We start from the raw sequence: 24871 nt of genomic DNA on the forward strand, positions 1-24871 counted from the left end.
TTGGTGGAAAATGACAGTAATAAGTCTATAAGCTTTTGGAATGTATTTGATAGAACTTTAAACGGAATACCAAGGACGACAAATATCATAGAAGAAATGCATAGGCATTTGAACAGTCTTGTAAAGGTAAAACAAGCATCATTTTTTTTAATATTAAAAGAATTAATAATTGAACAGGAAATAACAGAAAATAAGCTATTACAATCTTTGTATTGTGATTCTACTGTTAATGTTGAAGATAAAATGAAAGAAATTCTTAATAGAGATTCTGAGTATTACGATGTAGAATTTTTAAAGAAAATTGCATTTAGCTTTCATTAGAAATTAAACTGATTATATAAAAGAGAACTTTTTTAGTAAACTTGTTTTTATCAAGGGTAAAAAATTAATAGGTGAAAATTAATCCATTTTTCACCTGCGGTGAAAAATGCGCCAAGCCGGGATATTTCTTTTTATAGCATTCCACCCGCCCTCAACGATGTTAGTATGTACGTTTTCTGACTGTTCATAAATTCTTTACTATGATTAACTGTTTTATGAGCAAAAAAAAATATTTTTAGATCGTTGTATGCTTTTCAACAATCAGAATAAATAATACTATAAAGATTTACTTGGGCCTTCAGAATATTTTCTAATGTTTCTTTGTTTCTTTTTTCAACGGGTATGAGAAAAACCTTCTTAGTTCTTCTTTCTACACCACCAAAGACCCATACTCCTCCAACGTGATGCCCTCTGTTATATTTTCTTCTTCCAAACTTGCTCTCATCTATCTCAATTATATTGCATGTTCCTTCCAATTTAAAGGTGTTAAGATAATAGTCCAGTATGAAACATAATTAAACATGTAAATTATATTCGTTGCCCTGTTTCTTGACAACCCACTTGTATGTGCAATAAGTTTATATGGCATGTTATTTAAAAATAAGTGAATAATTGCTAATATAATAATTATTGAAACTTTCCTATGACAAAAACATGTATTTTTATAAATTTAATATCTATGTTTTTTAATTTTGTTGCAACAAACAACTCTTCCATCGGTGTAAAAAGAAATATTTTCCCAACATTCGAGACAATTTTTAACTAATATTCTTTCTTTAAAGTTATTCAAAATATTTTCTAGTTCTTTCTCTGTGTACAGCATTTTAAAAATAAGGGATTAAAAATTTATTGATGGGGGTAGTCAAAAAAATTGTTAGTTTGGGGTGCAATATCCTTTACCTTTGTATTATCTTATAATTAATAAAAAATAAACATTTTAATATTATTATTAAATTTTAAATTACAGTTTAAAAAGGACAAATAAATCACTCTAGGGCAATCTTATATGAAAATTTTAAGATTTAATATAGTAAAAAACATATTACAGTATGAATAATACAGTTTGTAAAAAAAATAATGTAATTTAAATATCTTACAAATAAATGCATCAAATGCAAAAAGAAAAAGTTTTTAAATTTTATCTTGTTCTTATAGATTTTGTCCTATGTTTGTAAAATAGCCTTTTGTTATATATTAAATGAATTGTAAAAAAAATAGTGCAACTTTTTTACTAATACTTCGTATGAAGACCTCCTGCCTTATAAATAAAAAAATACATCTTTAAAACTCATGAAAAATTTCTCGCATATTTCTTTAGGAATAGATTCATTAGCTGCATGTATATTCTCCTTGTGCTCGTTTTTATTTTTTGGTATTAAAGAAGCAACTTTTTGCTTGACAATTGCCCAAAGTGTTTCAATTAAGTTTTAGTCAGGCTTTTGTGGAGGCCACGGAAGCACAGAGATCTTTTTATCTTCAAAATACGTCTTTTCAAGCTTCGAAATATGCTTTGGATAATTATCTTGCTGAAAATAAACTCTCTATACTTATTATCTCGGCCATTTTCCAAAGGGTTTCGCTAATACATTTACATATAGTGCGGAATTCGTTTTTTCATCAATAAACACCAACCTCCATATGTCATGGTATGAGAAATAGCCCTATGCCAAAACAACCCCCTCGGAATTTTACAGTCGGTGTTAAGTTTTTTTTAAAAAAAGACCTGTACCGGGCTTTCTCCATACGCTGACACGCCCATCAGAGTAAAACATATTAAATTTACTCTCATATGAAAAGATTATAAACTTCATATCATTGTCAGACAAGGCCAACATTCTATTGGTTTTTTCTCTCCTAAGCAAATTATACCTTTTTATCAAAAGAGGCTTGTTAATTAGACTATATGCATATACACCTTAATTATTAAGCATGTTCTTAATGGTTGTATGAGATATAGTCTTTCCCAAATGTTCGAAAATCTTGTAGGTGCACTTATGCAATGACGTTTTTGAATTTTTTGTTAAAACTTTCTCTAGCTCAGCAAAATCCACGTTTTCAATTAATTTAGGCTTTCCACTTTTTTTTGTATAATTAAAAGTACCATGTTTATAAATCTTGTGAGGGTCATACTGACGTTGCTCTTGTGTACACATAGTTTTTGAGAAATTTTAAACTGAGAGTAACCTTCCTTATAAAGCATTATTATTTGAGACTGAGTTAAAAAAAGGAAGTCATGAATGAGAATATTGGATACTGCACACTTCATGCCAAATACCTCATAATAATGATACGTGAGATGTTTGACACGTTTACATTTATAACATTATTTTTAAATAAACCCATGTTTTCTAATAACCATACTTTTAGTAACTAAAAACAGAATAATATAAAATTTTATTTTAAACATCAATTTTAAAGGAAAATTCTAATTTTTTAAAAAGTTGCATTATTTTCTTTACAAAAAAATTAAAAATGTGCATTGTCGTGGGTACTACAAATGATTGTTTTACTATATCATTTAATTCTTAATAAATTAAATGTTCTAATCTAAAATTATTTTATTTTTGGGTAATCCGAGTTGCATTATTTTTTTTACAAACTGTATATACAGTTTGTGGTGCAACTTTAACACAGTCTGACAAGGGTTAAAAAAATTAAAAAAAAATAGAGCGATATTATTTTACTAGATAACGCTATCCTGTTTAAAACGAGATTACAAATATAATGTTTGTTCTTACTTTTTGTTGTGTATGATGCAAATTTATGCATGTACTTATTTTTTTAATAAAAAATGACTTTTTTTATTTCAATTAAAATTTGCTATAGACACCTTTTATACAATTTGACTAAAATTTAAGAAAAATGCACGAAAACATTGTGCTGTGCTTTTAAAAATAAACTTATCACTTGTGTTATTTTTTCTTGATAAAAAATACAAAGAATTTTACAAATTAAAATAAAGAAGGACTAAAAATTAAATTAAAAATTTCCTTAATTTTTTATAATAAAGTAGATAGATGATTTATAAAACCCTATCCGTTGTGCTTTGTCTTTACAAGATGCATACGTAGCACTCACAAATAAATTTAAATTGTTTTTTCGCTAACAAATAAGTAAAAATAATAAAATTGCTCGCAATCACTAGAGAAAAATATATATTACAAATTATATGTCCTGTAATTATTTAAGAGAAAACAATGTAAAATTATAAATAATATTTATTATTTAAAAAAAGGCAATTAATAGATTTTATTTTTAACACAAAATTAGATTATGTCCAATAATTGTAGCATTTAGTACAAATATATGCCAAATCAAATGCCACTTCTTCTTCTATGTCTTTATTTTGGAAGTAAACAACCACATCATTGTTACATTCTGAGCACTTCATTTTTATTTTAGGAAGCGTTGGATCCTTCGCTAGTGCTTTGGCATATGTTTTGTATCCATAATTTCTGCTCTTAAAATATGTAGCACAAATTCTATTGGTAGTAGATTCCTGCATATTATCACATGATTTACAAACTAGCATCATAAATGATTCTGTATTATCGTCCTTAGGATAAAGCATATTATTACACTCTTTGCAAAATTCACTGTTCATAAAAGGGTATTTTTTAGAGAAAGTGTGATTATGTGTGTGTTTAGTAAAAAAAATTGTAATTTTGTAAAGTTAACAAATAAAAATATGCATATATAAAATTTACGAGCCGTATAAACAAAAATGTCAAGTATAGCTCACTATTTTTCTATACAAAAATTAACGAAAGGAATGACATGAGATAACGCAAGTAAATTATGTAAACTATTGAAATGATGACTACAAATATTTAGAGTTTTTAAAATGACTCTTTAAAATTTACAAGTTGAAATCTAAGAGACTTTAGTGAAGTAAAAAGTATTTAAAAAAACCACAAATATAAGAAAGGTTGCATATGCAAGAGGACTATTTAATTAATACACAAAAACTTTTTATGTATACAATATTATACACTACTATTCTATTTCATAAATTATCTCATCCTTACTATATTTGTAATATATCCTATGTTTCACCATTTTACTCCAAATTAAACCAAGTCTAGGTGTAAAATAATACTTACTAGTTTGTCTGTAATGATTGGTACAAATAACTGTACAATTATTTTTAAGGCATAAAGTATTTACCATTGAATAAAATAAGGTGTAAATAGATACATTTATGTCAGAGAGAAAAGATACAGAATCAATGACTATAAGAGCATCTTTAGTATTATTTTTATGATTTGTAATAATTCTTAATAACTTACGTATACTAGTAATTTGTACCACGTTTAAATCTAATTTATTATAATCATTATACAAAAATATATTACCAATTGTATCTATAAAATAAGTAAGCGTAAACTGTTTACTAATGTCTATAAGTACTTTGTGTATTTCCACAGATGGTAGTACAAGTATTTCGATAATAGAATATTTAGTAAATATATGATTATAAAAAGACCATGTAGTCATAGGGCAAAAAATAAATAATTTTATTAAGGACATATAATCCATTTTCCTCCTACTTTTTCAATCTGCTCTTTGGCGTCAGTAGTAAACTTTCTAGCTTTAACTACCACAGGTCTATCGAGAGAAAGCTCTCCTCCTACTACCACATGATATCCAAAATCTCTACAATTTATTACTGGTACAGCATCTTTTTTGTTATCAATTAAATCATATCTTGTTTCTTTGGGAATAAGTGACCAAAGCTTAGCAGCAGAAATCCATCTGGCCCACTCATCATTTTTCTTTCTGTGATAAATCCTGTGACCTCTCTTACCGAAATAATCAGGATGATATTTCTGGAACCACGTCTTCATATGTTTAAGACCACCACAGATTCCTCTACCACCAGAATGTTTTCTGTGTTTACCTACACGACCATGTCCATGTGAAACGTGTCCACGTAGTTTTCTTGTCTTTTTAACATGTTTTAACTAAATTACAAAATTCTCCACTTACCATTTTATGGGGGCTAAAAATATAAATTTTTTACATAAAAATTAAAATTATTTATTCATGCAAAATAATATGCATACTATCTTGTTACTGTTGAAAATTTTATTTTTTTAATTAGTAATTTTTACCGTTAAATTGTACCCTTAAAATGAAAGAACTTTCTATAGATGAAAAAACTAAAGTTCATTCAAAACTGAAATTTTTTATTGGAGATAATATACAATTTCTTACAAATGATAGAACATTTTTAATACACGATAAAAGGGTATTATTAGTCCCAAATAGTTTAATGAAATGTTTATCGTCTGTTCCTAAAGATAACTTAGTTTATTGTGGTACAGTAATTGGCAAGTTTACAAAAAGCAATAAATTTAGAATTTGTATTTCTTCTGTACACATTCTGTCACAATATGCACTCAATAAAGTATGGATAAAAAAAAGTGCGGAAATGAATTATTTGTACGGTAATAATGCGCTTAAATCTCATGTTTATCGATTATCAGAAAATATACCTATTAATACTGGGGTCTTTGTTTATAATCAGAATGATATATGTTTGGGATACGGTGTCTGTGCTATTAAGCCAGAGAAATATCCAGAAGCAAAAGGTTATCAATTAGTGGTAATAAGACAAGGAGATAATGGAGAATATATTAGATCGGAAGATAAGGTAGCATAGGTTTTTTATTTTAATAAAATTATTGCTATTAATTTTATTTAAAATATCTTATTTAGTTGTTCTAGCAGTATTATTTTTATAATTTTACAAATTGTCATTGTCTTAAAATTATTCTTAACGTAAAAAACTCGTTATAATTGTTTAAGTAAAAATTTTAACTCATTGTGATTTATTCCTGACTACTAAATTAAGCTTACTTCATTAATCAATAATTATTTTAATTTTTTTCTACAACTTGTTTGGCCCTATTGGGTATTTGTAATTTTCTACAAGTTTTATAGATTATTTTATGCATTAAATAATTTATTTGTTTACAAATAAATTATAAACAAAATGGATGATATTCATAAAGCTGCATTAGATAATAATTTACATTTTTTTGAAGACCATCATTTACCTAAAAAGATAGTAAATCTTGCAGGGGGAATATATCTGTCAAATCCTATACAATTTGCATTGTATAATGAGAATTATAAGATTATATTATTTTTATTATTAAATGATGCAAATACAAATCATTTAAATCTTAAAAAATATGATATATTTTCAATAATTTATAAATATGATTATGTACTAGCATATATTCTTTTCGAATCACATTCCGTTAAAAGTGTAAAGAAGAAGAAAGGAAAGAGAGTTTTACTATTGTTTTATAGAAAACAGTTATATAACGATATTTTGTGCAATAAGCATATTTTAATTATTTATACTTCTTTATTTTATAGAGAAAATATAAGATCACCTTATTTTTTATATCTTAATATAATTTACTCACTAGAATTGTATTGTTCTAATCTTTTTTATATTTATGTGTTATATTGGATTACTTTTCTATATTTAATGTTTTATAAAAATGACCGAGTAATACGACAAAATTGTAGAGAACTAATAGTAGATCTTATTTTATCAGATAAATACAATCTAGACACCTTTTGTTATATATGTAAAAATATTAAAGATAATCATTGTACAATATGTGACAGATGTATAAAATATCGACATCACCACTGTATATTTTTAAATAATTGTGTAAGTGTAAAAAACTTGGTAATATTTTATCTTTACATTATTCTGTACCTTATAATATTAACATATAATTTTTTTAAGAGGCATGATATCATAGAAAAAGGGGAATGTGGATTAATAGCATTAATTATATTATTAAATATATAATTAATATGTATTTGGTCATTGCTATTATGTGTAAATGATGATTTGTATTTTTTAGAAGGTTTATGGAATCTTTTATTTCTTATAATTACATTTAAAGTTTTGCAATATTTTAGGTAATAATTTATTGCTTTATTAAATGTTTTGTATATATTTGTCAATTATCATTTCATATAACTATCAATTTAAGCTGTTGAACTTTAAATAAGTTACTGATTATTTATGCATATAAAAATTATTGCTGATTTGTAAAAAACAAACTGTAAATAAAATTATAAATTAAAAACAAACACAATCACTAAAATTCTATTCCAAACTCCATTTTAAGTACCATTTTCAAGTCATCTTTATCGCACTTATTATTATTGTCAGCAAGATTACCTGTAGACACAATAATGTGTTCAACAAAATTATCGCAAATTTCATACAATAAATTACGAGCCTCAACGCTTAACTCTTTATCTGTTAATTTTTCAATAGTTTTATGTTCTATAAATTTAGCAGGTGAATGTAAAACGTCTATTTTTTTATTTGTTAGAGTGCATTTGTTCAGAATTATCGGCTTGGCTTCAGGCGTCTTAGCTTTTTTAGACTGAAAAATGTCATTTATAGACACTTGATTCTGAACATATTTATCGTAAAATGTTGAAGATAAAGGACGATGAGTAGTAGACATATGAGAATTATTAGAAACAAAATCAGAACTATTTTGATGGTAAAAACCAGTGGTCTGCATCATTGGCATTGTTTGTCTTGGATAGGATAGCCTTGTTACTGTTGGCTGCTTACTATCATAAATCATATTAGGACTTTTACTTTGTAAATTCGGCGATCGCACAATATTAGGATTATTAATATGTGAAGGTGATACAATATTTTTAGAAGAAAAAGGATAGTTAGAATTAAACATCGGTGTTTTAAATGATCTATGCATTCCTAAATTGGGTGGTGATTTTATACTTTCAACGCTATACGAAGAAGATTTAATATCAGAAGAAAAAGAGGTTTTTGTGTCATGTTGTATAGGCTTTTGAAATGTATTTACAGGATACACATGTGGTTGTTGAATTTTATATGACATCGCTTGATTAAAATTTCCAGAAAAAGGTTGATCAAATTTATCGTTTACAATTCGCCGATTATTAAATTTGCTGTGAGAAATAAAAGATTGTTCTGGTATTTTATTTTGAATAACACTAAACATTGAATTACGAGAGAATTGCATGTCGTGAGGATACATAGATTGAGTGTTAAAATTTGATTGCTCTACAGGCCTATAAATATCCTTAGTATTAATAAAAGGCCCGGAAACTTGTCTTTGATCTTTAGTGTATAAATTAGGATTCTCAGAAAAAGTATTTCTATAATAAGAATTATTGTATAATTTCTGATGATACAATGATCCCATGGTATTAATATCATCACTCATAACTTTACTGTGTGTACTGTCACTGCTAAAATTATTTTTATATGTAGTATCTGATAAATTCTTGTCTTCTAATTTACACATCCTTTTGTATGCAATATAGTCATCTACTTTAAATGTTCCTAAGCTATTTTTGCGTGGTTTTATAAAATTGCGATATTCCATATAAAAAAGAGAAATCTTACGTTTAAGCTCTTCGTCTTGTGCATAAAAATCTGAAGATAGCTGCATTCTTTCTGCTTTCTTTTTTTCGTGTTTTTTATATAATTTAATAAGGTTATTGAACTGTTCTTTTAAATCATATGCTTCTTTTTCGAAAGTCATAATTTCTAAAGGGAAAAAATTTCAAACTTTACTTTTTATTAGAGGAAGTAAAAAAGATTAAGGTTAAAATTTATAGTGCAATAGCACCAGACGAAAAAATATTATATAAATATACTTATTAAAATAACATAAAAAACTTAGTAAAATAATGTGATAATCAGATAATCTTCCTTAAGAAATTGTGTATAATAAATAAATTAATTTATTAAGCAGAACATGCATCACATACTTCATCATTATCATTAATACTACTCATTGTCTTTTCTAGCAATTTTTGATCAACAGTAAATTTAATAGCTGAAGTAATTGGTCGTGTCCTTAAATAATACATGCCAGTTTTTAATCCGCTCTTAAATGCATAAAAATGCATACTGCTTAGTTTAGAATAAGTGGGCTGTGCCACGAATAAATTTAATGACTGAGATTGATCGATAAAAAGCTGACGATCAGCAGCTAAATCTATCACATGCTTCATTTTTAGTTCCCATGCAGTTTTATAAAGATCTTTAATATCCTGTGGTATAGATTTAATATTTTGTATTGATCCTTCATATTCAATAATCAGGTTTTTCATTTCATGAGACCATAAATTTAAATTAATTAAATCTTTCAACAAGTATTGATTGACAATTTGAAACTCTCCTGCATGTGTTCTTCTAGTATAAATATTTGAAGTGAATGGCTCAAAGCATTCATTATTATTAAAAATTTGAGAAGTACTAGCAGTAGGCATAGGAGATACTAGAAGACTATTTCTCACCCCATGCTTTTTTATCTTTTCTCTAAGTAAATTCCATTTTTCTAAATTTGGAACTTTTTTTTTGCATAACTCAAAGTGAAAAATTCCTTTACTTAACGGAGAGCCTGCGAATGTTTCATAAGGACCATATTCTTTTGCAAGTTCAACTGACTCTTCAAGAGCGGAATAATAAATTGTTTCAAATATTTTAAAATTTAAATCTCTAGCATTTTGACTGTCAAAAGGATATCGCATTAGTACAAAAGCATCTGCCAATCCTTGTACACCTATTCCAATAGGTCGGTGTCTAAAGTTACTCCTTTTACATTCTTCTACAGGATAAAATGTACTGTCAATACAATTATTTAGATTTCTTGTTATAACTTTTACAATTTTTGACAGCTCTTCAAAATCAAATTTTCCTTCTCTTACAAAACGTGAAAGACAAACACTTGCCAGGTTACAAACAGCAATTTCATTTTTATCGGAATATTCAATTATTTCTGCGCATAAATTTGATGATTTTATTATGCCCAAATTTTGTTGATTACTTAATCTATTGCATGTATCTTTATAAAGCATGTATGGTGTACCTGTTTCTATTTGTGCTTCAATTATTGCCTTCCACAATTTTCTAGCTTTAACAACCGTTCTATTTTTTGTTCGTTCATATTTTGTGTATAATTTATTAAAATCCTCGCCCCAAACATCATCGAGACCTTTAGCCTCGTTTGGGCAAAATAATGACCATTCTTCATTTTTGTCAACTCTTTCCATAAATAAATCATTTATCCACAATGCAGTAAAAATATCTCTAGCTCTAATATCTTCACTTCCGGTATTTTTTCTTAAATCTAAAAAATCAAAAATATCTTTATGCCAAGGTTCTAAATAAATTGCCATACTACTTGATCTTCTATTGCCACCTTGATTAATATATTTTTTAGTAGAATTAATCACTTGAATAAGAGGAATAATTCCTCGACTTTTTCCACCAGTAGATACCAAATCAGAACCATTACATCTAATACTATGAAGATTTAATCCTATACCACCAGAATGTTTTGATATAACAGCACACTGTTTAAGTGTATCATAAATACCTTCAATAGAATCATTAATTGGAGAAAGTAAAAAACAACTAGCAAGTTGTGACCTTATTGTACACGAATTATATAAGGTAGGTGTTGCATGTGTAAAATAATGATTACTCATTAAATCGTATGTTTCTTTTACTTTTTCCCAATTATCTCTATGAATTTGTAAGGCAACTCTCATAAAAATATCTTGAGGTCTTTCTATGACTTCATCATTTACCCTGAAAAGGTATGACTTCATTAAACTTGTAATGGAAAAAAATGTTAAATCATAATCTTTTGTATAATCAATTATATCATCAATAATTTCTCTATTTTTTACAACTATCTCGTATATTTCCGGATTTATAATATTTCTATATTTTTGCAAATAAATTATTTTTTCACTGAATGTATTGAAAGTAATTTCGTGTAAATGACAAATTAAAATTCTTGCACTTAATTTTCCATATTCAGGATTTATTGTCATCATAGAAGCAGCCGTTTCACTTACAAAAGTGATCATTTCAAATGAAGACATATCTTCACACCATCCATTATATACCTTATCAATAAAATAATTTTTATCAACATTTTGTAAAGACATATCTTCAACGTATTTATAAACCCTCTGCTTTATAATTTCAAATGTAAGCTCTGAATTTTTTTTAAATTTTTTCTGTTCCATGAATTTATGGGGAAATTTCTTTAATTTTTTTTTATATAAAAAATTATGAACAACTAAATTTATTTATAAAATAAAGATAACTTATTATTTTTATTTAGTTAGATTATTTCACCTTGATTTATTTTACATTTTAGCCCTTTAATGAAAAGAAATCTTAATTACGATAATATTGATATTTTTTTCTTACTAAACGAAAATAAAATATTAACTGAAACAGAATTACAAAGGTTACTACCTAAAGAAAATTATCAAGAATATATCAAAGGTTTTTACAGAAGAAGATTTATTGATATTTTTAATAAGAATTATGATTTCTCTTGGTTTGTACAAAGATACTTAAATAACAAAAGAGAGTTTAAAATATGGAATTTTCAATTTAATAATTATTATTTTCTTATTAAAGGTATTGAGTTTGAAGAAGATCTTAATAAATTAATAGGGTTAGTAGGATATGTAAACCATTATGTATTTACACCAGAAGATTTAAAACTAACAATTATTTTAGAAATGGAAACAGATCGAGAAGTTTATGATGATATTTATTCTGTTTTTAAAGTTAGTTCTATATTTTTTACACCATTAAAAATAAATGAATTTGCGGTGCAATCACCTAAAGAATCCGATAATTATATTATAAAAATATTAACTGAATTCTATAAAGTTAAGCTTCTTGATGCTAACAACCCACTTCAAGAAATGTTTCTTTTTTGCAATATTTGTAATATACAATACAGCTCTAGTATTGAAATGGCACATAAATGTGGAAAAGGATGTTTGCCTGATAATCGTAGAAAAGAACTTTTGAAAAATTTTAAGGATTTTTCGTTTATGAAAGATATTCAAATAGACTTTATTTGTAAAAGCAATATAATTAAATTTGAAGAAAATGTCTATAAATGTGCATATTGTGAAAAGAAATTTGAATCTGTTGAATTCATAAATTTACACTACCAAAAAAGACATTCTGACGAAATAGCGCTTAGAGAAAAAAAATATGAGGACTTTAAAAAATTTATTGATAATCTTGATTTATTAATATTTTATCTTGCAGAAGGATCTTTAGAATCTAAACCGTGGTTTGCAAAACTGTCCGATGATAATAAGGTCATATATGATATGAACCATGTATTTAGTGGTGAAATAGTTTTTGATTAAATTTATTTTTTATGTTAGTCTCATTTATTAAAGGAAAATTTTGTACTAGATTTTAGAAGCTAGTTTAATAACTATGCTAATTTAATGAAAATCATTTTATAAAAAAATTTAAATTATAAAATTAATATCACATTTAAATGAAAAATATCATTTCTTTGGAAAATTAAAAATTTACGAATATTTTCTTTGAAAACATAAAGTTAATCAAAAAAGTTACAATTGTAAAATAAAACTAGTAGTTTATAACACTCAAATATTGAACTTACATTCCTAATTAAATATTTCTAGAGCTGATTCTAAAAGTAAATGTTCAATAGATTTTCTTTTCAAAAAATAAATCCTTCCTTTTATCAGTTCAACAATTTCTTCTTCATCATAAATAATACCAGAATCCTTCAAACATATTACCTGAACATAAAGTGCTTCTGGTGGATGGTTTGTTCTCTCAAAAGAAATTTTTGGAAATTTAGAAAAATAATCTAATTGTGCATTTTTTAAATCAATCCATCTATTTCTTTCATCATCATTCAACAAATCTAAATTCGTTTCATCAGTCATTAAAAATCTTCTGTAAAAATAAACATTAATAATATTTTCACATCGTTTTTTATAAAAGTTTAAAAATGCATAATTAAGGCTTGTCTCTTCTGTTAACACACCTGCTGTTTTAATCTCTTCCATTAACTCATCTACAAACACCATTTGTTGCTCTAAATCTTGTACAAGTACTTTATTAAACTTTTTTAAGTTATTACATTCTTCAAGTAGTAACATCCCATTTTTATCATTAAGCATTTTAAGGGTATAAACCATTTATTTTTCTACAGTGTGTCTAAGATAATGTATATCGTATGTTTTAAAAATATTTCGTTTACATAACCAATAATTACAGACACTTTTTATAAAATTTTTATCAGTATCCTTTCCAAGTTTATAGACATCTTCGTATATTTTTGGTTCACTTTTAATAATTAAACTGTATTTAGTATCTTTCCATTCACTCATTTTAACTTTTTGCCTAATAAGAGGCGGATTATTTATTTTTACATATCCAGAATATAAATTGCGAAACGATGAATTACTTGTAAACATACATCTTTTTATTGTGGGATCATGTTGTTGGCAATAAGAAATTTTATTTGCAATATCAAAATAAACCTTGTCTATTCCGCAAGTTAAATGGTAAATATTAAAGCAACAATCAAAATTACATTCAATTTTTGTACCATAATTATTTTTACAAAACATACAATCATCAATTATTGGTTTATAATCTTCAATATAAATTGGCTCTTTAGAAATAGGATTATCAAAATCAAGCGATTTATCAAAAATAACACATAAAATATGACCAAATTTATAATTAGAAGTCATTTTCATAGCTCCGCCTTCTTTTAAACAAAAAATGCAAGTGTGATCCAAATCATGAAAAATACAGCACTGACACAAAAAAAATTCGTCTTTTGAATAACTTGATCCGTAACAATCACGATGCACTGAAATACTGCATCCCTGGCAAATTAAAATTGGATCATCCTCTTTCTCTTTTTTCGTACATACATCGCATTGATCTGAACTCGCAAGAGGTGTAATTGTTTTAATATCATTTTGTTTTGTAGTAAACCAATGTTTATCAAGTCTATCCATAATTTTTTCAAAAAGATTAATATCAAGAATATTATTCCTGTTTATAAACTCTTCATCAATACTATCAATACAATAATCAACCTTATTGAAATTGTAAGAATATTGTACATTAATAATCCGAGGTAAATTATAATTGTCGTCTGTCATAAAAGGGTAAAAAAATAAAAAAATAGCATTTATTGACATTCTGCATAAAGTTTTGTCCATTCACGAGCTTTTCTATTAAATTCTTGTCTGTTAGTTTTGTATAAATCAGCAGCTTCCTTAAAAAGTGGATCATCGGGATTGGGATCCTGTAGTAAAGCAATAAGACTAAGAAGCACTTTATCGATAGTAAGAGCAGGACTCCACTCATTTTTTAAAATGTCTAAACAAATTTCCCTATTATAAATGTTACAATGATATATTTTAGTGTTAAAGAAAATCTTAGGAGGCTTAAATGGATAGTCAGGAGGAAAAGTTATATCTAATTTAAACACCCCTCCTTCATAAGCAGAACCTGGAGGGCCCATAATGCAAGCAATCCATTTATCAAGTTCATTATCATTTTTAGGTCCAGCACTACAACCCGGTGGCGGTTCGACTTTCATAGTTCTTGCTTCAGATAAAAGTCTTTTATTTTTATTGCCAATCTTTGCCATGAGGGTTAAATTTCAGAAAAAATATTGTTTGCATGTCACAGGATTAAAAATTTTTAAATTTTAGTTTTTTATGCCCACAATATGGAAATTACAGAGAATAATTTACTAAGATTATTAAAATATGAAAATATAGAAACATCATTCATATTAGAAAAAATTTCAAATCTTCTAAAAATACAATTTTTTAGAGATGGAAATGTGTATACACTTGGTAGTAAATATTTTGTACTAGATATAAATGAAAAATTGACAATATCGTATGTCGATGAAACTATGGGTGATTGTTTTAAATATGTTGAGTACTATTTATCTTTTTTTTACGAAGAAAAGAACTTTTTTGAGTTTTTTTGTTTTTTAAAATATTATTTACATTATCTTGATGTTTTCTTAAGTGCAAAAAGCTTGTCGGTCGAAACTAAAATTTATAAGGAAGAGCAATGCACTCTGGCAAATTTTTGTCCTTGCATTAGAAATTTTAAATATTGCAATATTTATTTTTATTCTCCGAAAAAAGATAAATATTTTTTCAATGTTTTTACGCACAGATATGAGTATCATTATTTTAGTAATATTTTTGTTACCATGCCAATGACATTGCACAACAAGATTGATACAAAAGATAGTATTCTTAATTTAGCTGAGTGTTATCCATCTTATTTTTTTACTTCAGAAGTTTTAAATTATTTTTTTCAAAATATTTCTGTAAATTTATGCTATAAAAATATTATTTTAGATTTAAATATTTTTGTTGATAAAAATGGTAAAATTTTTATAAATGAGAAATACGATAAAAAATTATCTTTTTTGTTTAAAAATGGATTAAGTTTACAAGGTAGTATCGAGTGTTTACAAAACTTAAGTTAAGTTTTTGTCAAAAGTAAGACTATAAAGTAATATTGAGTGTAATAAAATCAGATAATTTAACCCCATTTTTAACTTTAAATTGTTTTTTAAATACATATTTCTAATTTACCCCATGGAAAAGAGAACAAACAAAAATAAATTTGGTGAAATTTCACACACGAATTTTTTAGAAAATATTGAGTGTTTACAAAATGGATCAAAAACACTTCTTGAAGTGTTTTCATCTACATGTCAAAAATACGAAAATAAAAACTTTCTTGGGACTATTAAAGATAATAAATTGATTTGGCAGACATTTTCTGAAATTAATATTAAGATACAAAAATTAAGTACTTTCTTAAATTCTATATTACAAGAAAATGCTATTTTTGGTATTTTTTCTGTAAATAGATATGAGTGGATTGTTTCTGAATTGGCTGGTTACATGTCAAATTGTATTAATTGCCCTTTATATTCCACTTTTGGTCCTGATGCTGTCAATTTGATTATTAATGAAACAGAAATGACAGTATGTTGTGTCTCAGGAGACAAAGCGGAAAGTCTTTTAGATATTCTTTTATCATCTAAAAAGCATTTTTTAAAAGATATAATTATTTTTGATGATGATTTTAATCGTGAAAATGAATTTTTAGATCTTGAAATTAATGTACATTATATTAGCCAGATATTTTTAGAAACTGAAATTAATTTAAGATCAAATAAATTAGATTTAAATAGTCTTGCTACTATTTGTTATACAAGTGGAACATCTGGAATACCTAAAGGAGTACAAATTACACACAAAAATTTTATTGCAAATATTTCCGCTTTTTTTAGAGGCCAAACTAAAAATGAAATGTATCGCGTTTCTGATTCTGAAGTGTATTTATCTTACTTACCTCTCGCGCATATAATGGAGCGTATAGTTGTTCATGTAATAACATCAGTTGGCGGATCAATAGGATTTTATAGAGGTAACCCTAAAAAAATTGAAAGTGATTATTTGATAGTTAGGCCTACATTTATAATAGCTGTACCTAGAGTACTTAATATTTTTAAACAAAAAATTGAGGAAGGTGTCGCAGAACGAGGAAAACTATCAAAGTTTATTTTTAATATAGCTTTGAAAATTAAAATGTGGTTACAGTGCAGAGGTTCAGTTAAATGTTGGCCACTCGATAGTCTTATTTTTAACAAAATTTCTAATAAATTTGGTGGCAGAATTAAGGCTTGTTTATGTGGCTCTGCTGCATTAAGTCATAACGTACTAACTTTTTTAAAAGCAACGATGTCGATGCGCATTTTTCAAGGTTATGGACAAACTGAGACAACAGGTGCTACTACATTATGTCCTTTAGACGGGGATAATTTTGATAATGTAGGTATTCCATATCCATCATGTAAGATTAAACTTTCTCCTGTAGATGGACATGATAAATATTCTGGAGAGTTACTTGTTAAAGGAGACAATGTTACAAAAGGATATTTTAAAAGGCCTGAATTGAATGCCGAACTTTTTACGGAAGATAATTGGCTCAAAACAGGTGACATAGCAAGATTTTACAATGGAGTTTTTAAAATTATTGGAAGAACAAAAGATCGGTTTAAAACTGGACATGGAGAATATATTGAACCTGAAAAAATTGAAACATTATTAACAGGTGGTTTAATACAAGACATTATAATTACTACATTAAAAGGGTATGATAAATTGTTGGCGTTAGTTGTGTGTGAAAAAGAAGGAATCCAGGAAAAAGAAGTTCTTGATTATTTAATTAAGAAAGGTAATAAACTAGTGGATGATAAAAAAATGAATAGGTATGAAATTCCTTCACATATAATTTTACTAAAGAAAGGATTTGATACATTTGATGGAGGAAAGTTATTATCACCGACTGCGAAAAAAATCAGAGTGAAAATTGAAAAATTTTTTTATGAAGATATAAAAAGAGCTCTGAGTAAAAAATAAAAATTATTATTAAAATATGTTTGTATTTGTTTTTAATAGCGAAAATTTTGCATGCGTCATTTTTTAAGAGTTGTAACAAAAGCTTTTTTTTTAGATAGTCAAATAAAAATATTATAAATTAATTGACTCCATTTAATCATTACATTATTGTAACTATTACAAAAGGTTAATGGGGTTGGCTACTATTGCGTATTACTAAAAGAGGAATTAATAGATTTTTAGGGTGCTATCTTTTTTTAATTAAGCAATTATTCAGATTTTTATTAAAAAAATTTGTTAATTTTTAAACAGCTTAAAAGAATATTCAATTTTTAATTTATAAATTTATTATGAGATCTTGTATTACTGCATGTCTATAAATTTAGTAAAATAAGTAGCTATTACTATAAAAAATTTTGTATGTAAATATTATCACAAAACCGATATTTTGTCCCTTTTATCCTTCGTTATAAAAAATCACAGTAACAAGTGTAGCGCTACAAAATCACAACTAGTACAGCTTTATTTACATGTATTTTAATATTAATTTTGCCTAACAACTATTTTTGTATTATAATTAAAGTAAATAACATTATTTTTACCCTCATTATTAAAATTTTTTATGCTATGAAAATCTACTTTGATTAAAAATTTAGCAAAGTGACTTATATGGTAAATATTTCATATTGCTATTAACTATATAAAAATACTTTTAATTTTTAAAAAAAATTACAAATTCTAGTTTTATCAAAACAATATATATTTCTTTTATTATATTTTTAGATTTAATTCTAAATTTGTATTGTACTTCTTTATTTTTCTATGAATCTCATCTTTTTGATTGGTACTTGTTTCTGATTCTAACAACAAGTTTCTCCTTTTTAAATATAAATTTCTAAAAATAGTCCTTAAAATGGATAACATAAAATTTAGTGAGGTTTTAAAATCATACGAGGAACAAAATGATGAAATAGATTATAAGTCTAAGAATAAGTCAGAGGAGGAACTTTCATTAATTGATAATGATGTCAAACGCACACCATTTATAGGACTAGATCCTAAAGAAAAAGTAAAAAAACAGTTTTTAGTAAAAATACTAAAAGATTTGCTAATAAGCATTCCCAATTTTTATTACCAGGGAATGAGTGAAATTTGTTCAATTTTTATTTTTTTCTATTTTTCAAAAGAATTTGATAAATTTCAAAATAAAGAAGAAGAAAGTTTTACTAAAAAGTATTCGGATGAAGAATATAAAAAATTTCGTAAATTTGTAAAAAAGAAATATGATAAAGTCAAGAATGTGTTAACAAATGTTATTAGTAGGAAATACGAACCACTTGTAAAAGACAATTTTAAATTGTATGAACATTACAATACAGTATTTTTAGCAATGATGAAACGAAGAAATATAAAAATAGATGAATCTTATTCATTTACTTATATGAATTCTGTCCTAACTTATTTCTGTAGACATGTAACAAGTATCGATGATTCTTATAAAATATTTGAAATTGTTTTATCGTGTCCTCCTACAGCTCCTTTCTTACTTTTAATTATCTATTTCGATAAGATCAGTAAAAAAAAGCCTATAACTGAAGTTGATATACATCTCTATGAATCTATTATTTTATTAGAAAAGGAATTTTTACTCGTTGAAGAAGGTCTTAAAAAAAATAAAAAATGTTTTTTAGCGAGAAACGCCGTCGTTCTTGGTGGCTTAATTGGATTTGTTGTGGCTGCTGCTGTGTATAAATATAATAAAAGGGCGGATGAATAAATAAAATTTTAAAAAATTGTTTACCAATATAAATTTATATATATTTTTTATTAAATTAGTTTGATAATAAAAATTGTTTGTATGGACTATTTTTAAAGTAACATAATATTAATGCTTTGTTTTTTTTAATTTACATTGTTAAAAGTTGCATAAATAATAAAAAGTTGATTTTACAAATATTTTGTTCATTTTTGCAACAAATATAAAATCAAATTAAAAAATAAGCTGCTGTGTTATGTATAATTTTATAGCAAAATGATAAAGTTTATATATCATAGTTCAGAGTTTTAATAATCCAAAGTTTATCTCAAATAAGCCTGTTTTTAATGTACAAATTATTCCAAAAAATGTGTATTTGTCAAAATTTATAGAATTAATCTATTTTATGTATCAATATAAATATGACAAAATTGACATGTAAAGCTAAAAGAAATCATTTGACTTATTTTCTAAAAATAATTGTTAATTGTAGGTTTTGGAGAATGTACTAATTTAAATATGTCTTATACTAACTCTTTTGGATTTAAATTACGATATATTTGTAACCACAAAATAAATTAAATTAATCTATCATATTTTAATTATTTACGAGAAATTAAAAAGTATTTAAAACATAACTAACCTCGAATAAATTAAAAGTTAAAGAAAATATTTAGCTATTTAATTCGTTTCTTTTAACTTTGTTAACAATTAAATTTAGTGAAAAACAGAAATCAAATTAAAATTTTCTTTAGATCTTTTTACTTTTAATAAGTTTTTATAATAAACACACATGTTTGTTCTAAAAATTTATCAAACTAATATAAATACCCATTGATTTCTATTAACATAAAATATAATTTGAACTTTTGGACATGTAATGTTTTAAGTATAAAATTTCATAATTCTTTATGTTAAAAATAATTGATTTTTGATGTTATAATAGAAGTTGATGTTTGATTTGGTTGGCAATTAAAAATATTATTTAGCGTTTTCTATAATATTTAATAATTCTTGGAAATAATTTAATATTATATAAGAATTATCTGTGCATCAGATTATCAATAAAGCAAATTGTACACATTTTTGTATTTTATTTATATATTTTTTGATTCTTAAATTCGTTCAGAAATCTTATATTTATGCTTTTTTATTTTTTAAATATTTTCCCCAGAAAATGAAGATTTTAATAACAGGAACACCAGGAGCTGGAAAAACAACTTTATCTAAAGAGATACACGAATTATACAAAATTCCTTACATAGAAGTTAGTAACTACATTATACAAAATAATTTATACAAAGGCAAATCAAAAAAATTTGATTCATCGCTATTCGATGATAATGTAGTTAGGGAACACTTTAAGAACTATTTGAAAGATAAAAATAGTTTTATTATTGATACACATTCTCCTTCGGTTTTTGATTTTATCAATTTTGATTTGTCGTATGTTCTTAAAGTCTCTACCGATGTGTTATATACAAGGTTAAGGCAAAGAGGGTACAAAAACAGTAAAATTAAAGAAAACATTTCCTGTGAAATCTTTGAGGTTATTGAAGATGATTTAAATGGCATGAAAATACCATTTTACCTTGTTGGAGATGAGGAAGGGTATTTAACCAAAGATGATGTAATAAGTCAAATAGGAAAAAATATTCTAAATAAACATATTTAATTTACTATTTTTAAACTTCTAAAAACATTGTGTATAATTTCTGTGGCATTAATTTTAGATTTATGCAATTTTGTTATAAGCATAAAAAGTAAAAATTATATTAGATGCCATGGTAAGAGGAACAGTAAATTTTAGATAAAATATTTTTAAAATAGTAATTTGAAGCACGTTTACATTTATAAAATTAAATGATATGTTTTACATTTGATTACTAAAATTATAACGAATTAAACTGACAACAAATAAAAATATTGCATAAAATTTTTGTATTTTTAATAATGCATTTGTTTAAAAAAGATTTACACCAATATTGCAGTGTAGATCTTAAAAATTGTAGTTTTAAAGTATCAAGCTTTTTTACTTTTTTAAAATTTTTTTAGTTATTTTTTGAAATCTATTTTTGACATTAAAAATGATATTTAAAACAAAATTTTAGCAACATTTTGTCAAAATTAATATTGATTGGCTTTATAAAATGATGTGTTGGTGTTGTTATTACACCAACGGGCCGAACAAATTAATTTTTATTTTTGAAACAAATTGTATTTAAAACAAAAAACTCTACAAAAATATGGTGTATAAGGTTTTATTTACAGTAATAGGATTAATATGTGGTATACTTACAATAATTAAACGATACAAGTATTTTAAGATAAAAAAATTGGCCTTAACTTACTTCGGGAAACAAGACTTGCAATGGAAACCTAAAAGTCGGTCAGAAATTATTAACGATTTAAAAAATACAAACTTTGACATATTGATTATTGGTGGCGGTTCAACGGGAATGGGATGTGCAATCGAAGCAGCTACACGAGGTATAAGTGTTGGCCTGATAGAAGCACATGATTTTGGTTCGGGCACGAGTTCAAAATCTACAAAACTTTTTCATGGCGGTGTACGCTACCTTGAAAAAGCTGTTAATGATTTAGATAGATCTCAGTTTGACTTGGTATCTGAAGCATTAAGTGAACGAAAAATTGTTATGAATATGTGTCCTTTTCTAGTAAGGTCGATGGAAATATTATTTCCGGTTTATAAAAGGCTTTTAATTCCTTACTACTATATTGGCCTTAAATTTTATGATTGGATTTCTGGGCAACGGTCCCTTGGGCGAAGTAAATTTTTGTCGCGGCAACAAACTATTACAAAATTTCCTAATGTGAGAAAAATCGACCTTGTAGGATCCGTTTCGTATCGTGATGGCCAATTTTATGATGCTAAATACAATGTTCTATTGGGTGTCACAGCTACCTACTATGGAGCTGTTGTATTAAATCATGCAAAATTCTTGTCAGTAACAAAAGATGGCGATAAAATTAATGGAATTAAATGTCAAGATTCAATAAATAATGAAAAATTTTTAATTAGGTGTAAAGTTTTAATAAATACTTCTGGCCCTTTTGCTGACGAGGTTCGAAATACATCAATTGAAAACTGTCAACCAATACTCCAACATAGTTATGGTACACATATTATAGTTCCCGCAATATTTTCGCCTAAAAATATGGGCTTTGTTGATCCAAGCACGAGTGATGGAAGAATCGCATTTTTTATGAATTTTAAAGGTAAAACATTGATTGGAGGAACAGATGTTAAGTGTAAAGTTGAAGATTTAATAAAACCGACTGAAGAAGATCTAAACTTTCTTATTCACGAGGCCAATTATTTTACAGATCACAATTTAAAATTAACAAAAAAAGATGTTTTGTCTGTTTGGACAGGTATTAGACCGTTAGTCAAGGATTTATCGAAAAGTTCAACAGAAAAGATATGTAGAAAACATACTATAAGAATAGATAAAGACAATATGGTAACTGTAACAGGTGGTAAGTGGACAATTTTTCGACTTATGGGAGAACAGACAATAAATCAAATTATAAAAGTTTTTAATATAAAGTCTAATAGACCAAGTATAACACAATATCTTCCTGTTTTGGGATCACAGGGATATACTAAAGCTACAGAATTTGATTTGGCACTTACTTTAAATATTCCAGAAGATATAGCTAAGCATTTAGCTACAACTTATGGTACCAAAGCTTACAATTTCTCTGAATACTTTAATGGGTCATACACCAGACTTACAGATGGTTATCCTTATACAAAAGAAGAAATAGTATATTGTATCGAACATGAATTGGCTTATCGCATCAGTGATATATTATTTAATAGGATGATGATAGGATACATTGACGTCAGAAGAGCATTTGATTTAATTGGTATAGTAGCTGAAGTAATGAAAGACTATTACGGATGGGATCAGCAAAGATATAATGAAGAAACAAAATTATGCATGGAAATGATGGAAACTTGTGGTTATAGTTTATTAAAAAATTAAATTTATTTATATTTTGTAGTGACTTTAATATATTAAATACTTAAATTTAAATTACATATAAAAACTAAGATCATGAAGTATAACAACATCTTAACATTATTTATTGCAGCGAATAAAGTTATACAGTAAAAGTTTAAACAATTTTATAAAAAAAAATTGACAATTATGTGTCATTTTATTTTTTTTAGTGCTCTTCCCAATATTAATCCTTTTAAAATTGTTTTAAATGATGGTATGCTTTCTTTAAGCAATAAAGATAAACCGACCACTTCTAATATAAACCCTAGAAACACAAATCCATATAATATAAACATAAATCCTAAAATAAATAGAACTGTACCTTGTAATTTATCTATATGAAGTAGATTAAATAAGCGTGATCTTGTTAGAATGAGTATTCCAATGGATACTAAAATATTCCCACAAATCATCAAAGCTTTATCAGCTAGCATAATAAATCCTAACAAAAACACTGATATACCAATTAATATAACAATAACACCCGTTTCTCTTAGGTTCATTGAGGGTAATTTATGTCAACAATCTTTGCTTCAAATAAATATTTTTGACACTGAAGTCTTTTACTAAAAAATTATAAATTTAAAATATAACTAACTTTTAATTTATCATTTCTTTTTACTTTGTTTGTAAATACCAACAATTATTGCATGATCTTTTTCAAATGGCTCTAATGATACTTGCTCTTTAGGCTTAATTTCATTTTTACGTAAAATATTTACTTCATCGGCAAAAACGGTCTCAGCAGGAAGAGCTGAATTAATGCAATTAGCCTTAATTGACATAACAACCCCACCATTATCTTTTAAAAAATATTCGCAATTAATACAAACAATTCTTGATTGATCTGGTTGTGAGACATCAGCAAAGACAGTATCTACAGACCCAACAAGCATTCTATATTTGTAAGGATGTCTTGCATCTTCTATTATCGGTACAATATTTGTACGCTTCATAGCCAAATTAATTAGATCTCGACCAGATCTCTGACTAAATTCAACAGCATAAACAATACCTGTTTCTCCAACAATATCTGACACATGTGAGACGGTAGTTCCTGAACTAGCACCCAAATATAAAACCTTTGTTCCTTTTTGAATGTGAATGTTTTCCAGCCCACATATAATACCCGCAGCAAGCTTACTCCTATACGCGTTCCACACTCGATATTCAATTTTTTGACTGTTATCAAGGGACACAGATATTCTTTTTTCGTTATACACAGATGTTCCTGGTACCATATTTTGAGTTAAAAGTAGATCATCTTTTCCTCTACACACAAAAATATCTTTGTGAATCTTGTGGGGCTGTACAATAACTTGTGAACTCATTTTAGACTTAACTGTTCCTCTTTTTTTGTTAATTTGCCTTCCTCGTGATTCATTCTTTGTGTCGTTGTTACGTTTTTTTGATCCAAATTTATGCGCCATTTATGGGGAAA

The 24871-nt window shown here is 26.2% G+C and overlaps 19 protein-coding genes across 19 annotated transcripts; 9 read left to right on the plus strand and 10 right to left on the minus strand.

Moving 5' to 3' along the window:
* On the plus strand, nucleotides 1–321 carry AAJ76_70001 (hypothetical protein; the record flags this gene model as incomplete). The annotated part of the gene is made up of 1 exon (XM_024476248.1): nucleotides 1–321. The coding sequence occupies one exon, from the start codon at nucleotides 1–3 to the stop codon at nucleotides 319–321; it is 321 nt and encodes a 106-aa protein (XP_024331782.1).
* Nucleotides 322–991: 670 nt separating this feature from the next.
* Nucleotides 992–1144, minus strand: AAJ76_70001144 (hypothetical protein; the record flags this gene model as incomplete). The annotated part of the gene is made up of 1 exon (XM_024476259.1): nucleotides 992–1144. The coding sequence occupies one exon, from the start codon at nucleotides 1142–1144 to the stop codon at nucleotides 992–994; it is 153 nt and encodes a 50-aa protein (XP_024331783.1).
* A 2448-nt stretch (nucleotides 1145–3592) lies between these two features.
* AAJ76_70003925 (dna-directed rna polymerase subunit m) lies at nucleotides 3593–3925 on the minus strand (the record flags this gene model as incomplete). The annotated part of the gene is made up of 1 exon (XM_024476281.1): nucleotides 3593–3925. One exon carries the CDS (start codon nucleotides 3923–3925, stop codon nucleotides 3593–3595), a length of 333 nt encoding a protein of 110 aa, XP_024331784.1.
* A 392-nt stretch (nucleotides 3926–4317) lies between these two features.
* AAJ76_70004818 (mismatch repair atpase) lies at nucleotides 4318–4818 on the minus strand (the record flags this gene model as incomplete). Its single annotated transcript, XM_024476291.1, has 1 exon — nucleotides 4318–4818. The coding sequence occupies one exon, from the start codon at nucleotides 4816–4818 to the stop codon at nucleotides 4318–4320; it is 501 nt and encodes a 166-aa protein (XP_024331785.1).
* A 23-nt stretch (nucleotides 4819–4841) lies between these two features.
* On the minus strand, nucleotides 4842–5168 carry AAJ76_70005168 (60s ribosomal protein l27a; the record flags this gene model as incomplete). The annotated part of the gene is made up of 1 exon (XM_024476293.1): nucleotides 4842–5168. The coding sequence occupies one exon, from the start codon at nucleotides 5166–5168 to the stop codon at nucleotides 4842–4844; it is 327 nt and encodes a 108-aa protein (XP_024331786.1).
* A 287-nt stretch (nucleotides 5169–5455) lies between these two features.
* AAJ76_70005456 (60s ribosome subunit biogenesis protein nip7) lies at nucleotides 5456–5986 on the plus strand (the record flags this gene model as incomplete). Its single annotated transcript, XM_024476295.1, has 1 exon — nucleotides 5456–5986. The coding sequence occupies one exon, from the start codon at nucleotides 5456–5458 to the stop codon at nucleotides 5984–5986; it is 531 nt and encodes a 176-aa protein (XP_024331787.1).
* Nucleotides 5987–6319: 333 nt separating this feature from the next.
* On the plus strand, nucleotides 6320–7159 carry AAJ76_70006320 (ankyrin repeat domain-containing protein; the record flags this gene model as incomplete). The annotated part of the gene is made up of 1 exon (XM_024476300.1): nucleotides 6320–7159. The coding sequence occupies one exon, from the start codon at nucleotides 6320–6322 to the stop codon at nucleotides 7157–7159; it is 840 nt and encodes a 279-aa protein (XP_024331788.1).
* A 295-nt stretch (nucleotides 7160–7454) lies between these two features.
* AAJ76_70008906 (transcription initiation factor tfiid subunit taf12) lies at nucleotides 7455–8906 on the minus strand (the record flags this gene model as incomplete). Its single annotated transcript, XM_024476315.1, has 1 exon — nucleotides 7455–8906. One exon carries the CDS (start codon nucleotides 8904–8906, stop codon nucleotides 7455–7457), a length of 1452 nt encoding a protein of 483 aa, XP_024331789.1.
* Nucleotides 8907–9111: 205 nt separating this feature from the next.
* Nucleotides 9112–11409, minus strand: AAJ76_700011409 (ribonucleoside diphosphate reductase; the record flags this gene model as incomplete). Its single annotated transcript, XM_024476258.1, has 1 exon — nucleotides 9112–11409. One exon carries the CDS (start codon nucleotides 11407–11409, stop codon nucleotides 9112–9114), a length of 2298 nt encoding a protein of 765 aa, XP_024331790.1.
* Nucleotides 11410–11550: 141 nt separating this feature from the next.
* On the plus strand, nucleotides 11551–12564 carry AAJ76_700011551 (zinc finger c2h2 protein; the record flags this gene model as incomplete). Its single annotated transcript, XM_024476261.1, has 1 exon — nucleotides 11551–12564. One exon carries the CDS (start codon nucleotides 11551–11553, stop codon nucleotides 12562–12564), a length of 1014 nt encoding a protein of 337 aa, XP_024331791.1.
* A 270-nt stretch (nucleotides 12565–12834) lies between these two features.
* AAJ76_700013359 (hypothetical protein) lies at nucleotides 12835–13359 on the minus strand (the record flags this gene model as incomplete). The annotated part of the gene is made up of 1 exon (XM_024476264.1): nucleotides 12835–13359. The coding sequence occupies one exon, from the start codon at nucleotides 13357–13359 to the stop codon at nucleotides 12835–12837; it is 525 nt and encodes a 174-aa protein (XP_024331792.1).
* A 1028-nt stretch (nucleotides 13360–14387) lies between these two features.
* On the minus strand, nucleotides 14388–14852 carry AAJ76_700014852 (ubiquitin-conjugating enzyme e2 e2; the record flags this gene model as incomplete). Its single annotated transcript, XM_024476265.1, has 1 exon — nucleotides 14388–14852. The coding sequence occupies one exon, from the start codon at nucleotides 14850–14852 to the stop codon at nucleotides 14388–14390; it is 465 nt and encodes a 154-aa protein (XP_024331793.1).
* An 81-nt stretch (nucleotides 14853–14933) lies between these two features.
* AAJ76_700014934 (hypothetical protein) lies at nucleotides 14934–15716 on the plus strand (the record flags this gene model as incomplete). Its single annotated transcript, XM_024476266.1, has 1 exon — nucleotides 14934–15716. One exon carries the CDS (start codon nucleotides 14934–14936, stop codon nucleotides 15714–15716), a length of 783 nt encoding a protein of 260 aa, XP_024331794.1.
* Nucleotides 15717–15828: 112 nt separating this feature from the next.
* Nucleotides 15829–17664, plus strand: AAJ76_700015829 (long chain fatty acid ligase; the record flags this gene model as incomplete). The annotated part of the gene is made up of 1 exon (XM_024476267.1): nucleotides 15829–17664. The coding sequence occupies one exon, from the start codon at nucleotides 15829–15831 to the stop codon at nucleotides 17662–17664; it is 1836 nt and encodes a 611-aa protein (XP_024331795.1).
* Nucleotides 17665–18556: 892 nt separating this feature from the next.
* AAJ76_700018557 (glycerol-3-phosphate dehydrogenase) lies at nucleotides 18557–19420 on the plus strand (the record flags this gene model as incomplete). The annotated part of the gene is made up of 1 exon (XM_024476268.1): nucleotides 18557–19420. The coding sequence occupies one exon, from the start codon at nucleotides 18557–18559 to the stop codon at nucleotides 19418–19420; it is 864 nt and encodes a 287-aa protein (XP_024331796.1).
* Nucleotides 19421–20576: 1156 nt separating this feature from the next.
* On the plus strand, nucleotides 20577–21074 carry AAJ76_700020577 (nucleotide kinase; the record flags this gene model as incomplete). Its single annotated transcript, XM_024476269.1, has 1 exon — nucleotides 20577–21074. One exon carries the CDS (start codon nucleotides 20577–20579, stop codon nucleotides 21072–21074), a length of 498 nt encoding a protein of 165 aa, XP_024331797.1.
* A 571-nt stretch (nucleotides 21075–21645) lies between these two features.
* Nucleotides 21646–23412, plus strand: AAJ76_700021646 (glycerol-3-phosphate dehydrogenase; the record flags this gene model as incomplete). The annotated part of the gene is made up of 1 exon (XM_024476270.1): nucleotides 21646–23412. The coding sequence occupies one exon, from the start codon at nucleotides 21646–21648 to the stop codon at nucleotides 23410–23412; it is 1767 nt and encodes a 588-aa protein (XP_024331798.1).
* Nucleotides 23413–23582: 170 nt separating this feature from the next.
* On the minus strand, nucleotides 23583–23933 carry AAJ76_700023933 (hypothetical protein; the record flags this gene model as incomplete). Its single annotated transcript, XM_024476271.1, has 1 exon — nucleotides 23583–23933. One exon carries the CDS (start codon nucleotides 23931–23933, stop codon nucleotides 23583–23585), a length of 351 nt encoding a protein of 116 aa, XP_024331799.1.
* Nucleotides 23934–24038: 105 nt separating this feature from the next.
* Nucleotides 24039–24860, minus strand: AAJ76_700024860 (fibrillarin; the record flags this gene model as incomplete). Its single annotated transcript, XM_024476272.1, has 1 exon — nucleotides 24039–24860. One exon carries the CDS (start codon nucleotides 24858–24860, stop codon nucleotides 24039–24041), a length of 822 nt encoding a protein of 273 aa, XP_024331800.1.
* Nucleotides 24861–24871: the final 11 nt, after the last annotated feature.

Source organism: Vairimorpha ceranae (assembly GCF_000988165.1).
Source record: "Vairimorpha ceranae strain PA08 1199 chromosome Unknown NODE_7, whole genome shotgun sequence".
Classification (NCBI taxonomy): Eukaryota; Fungi; Microsporidia; family Nosematidae; genus Vairimorpha; species Vairimorpha ceranae.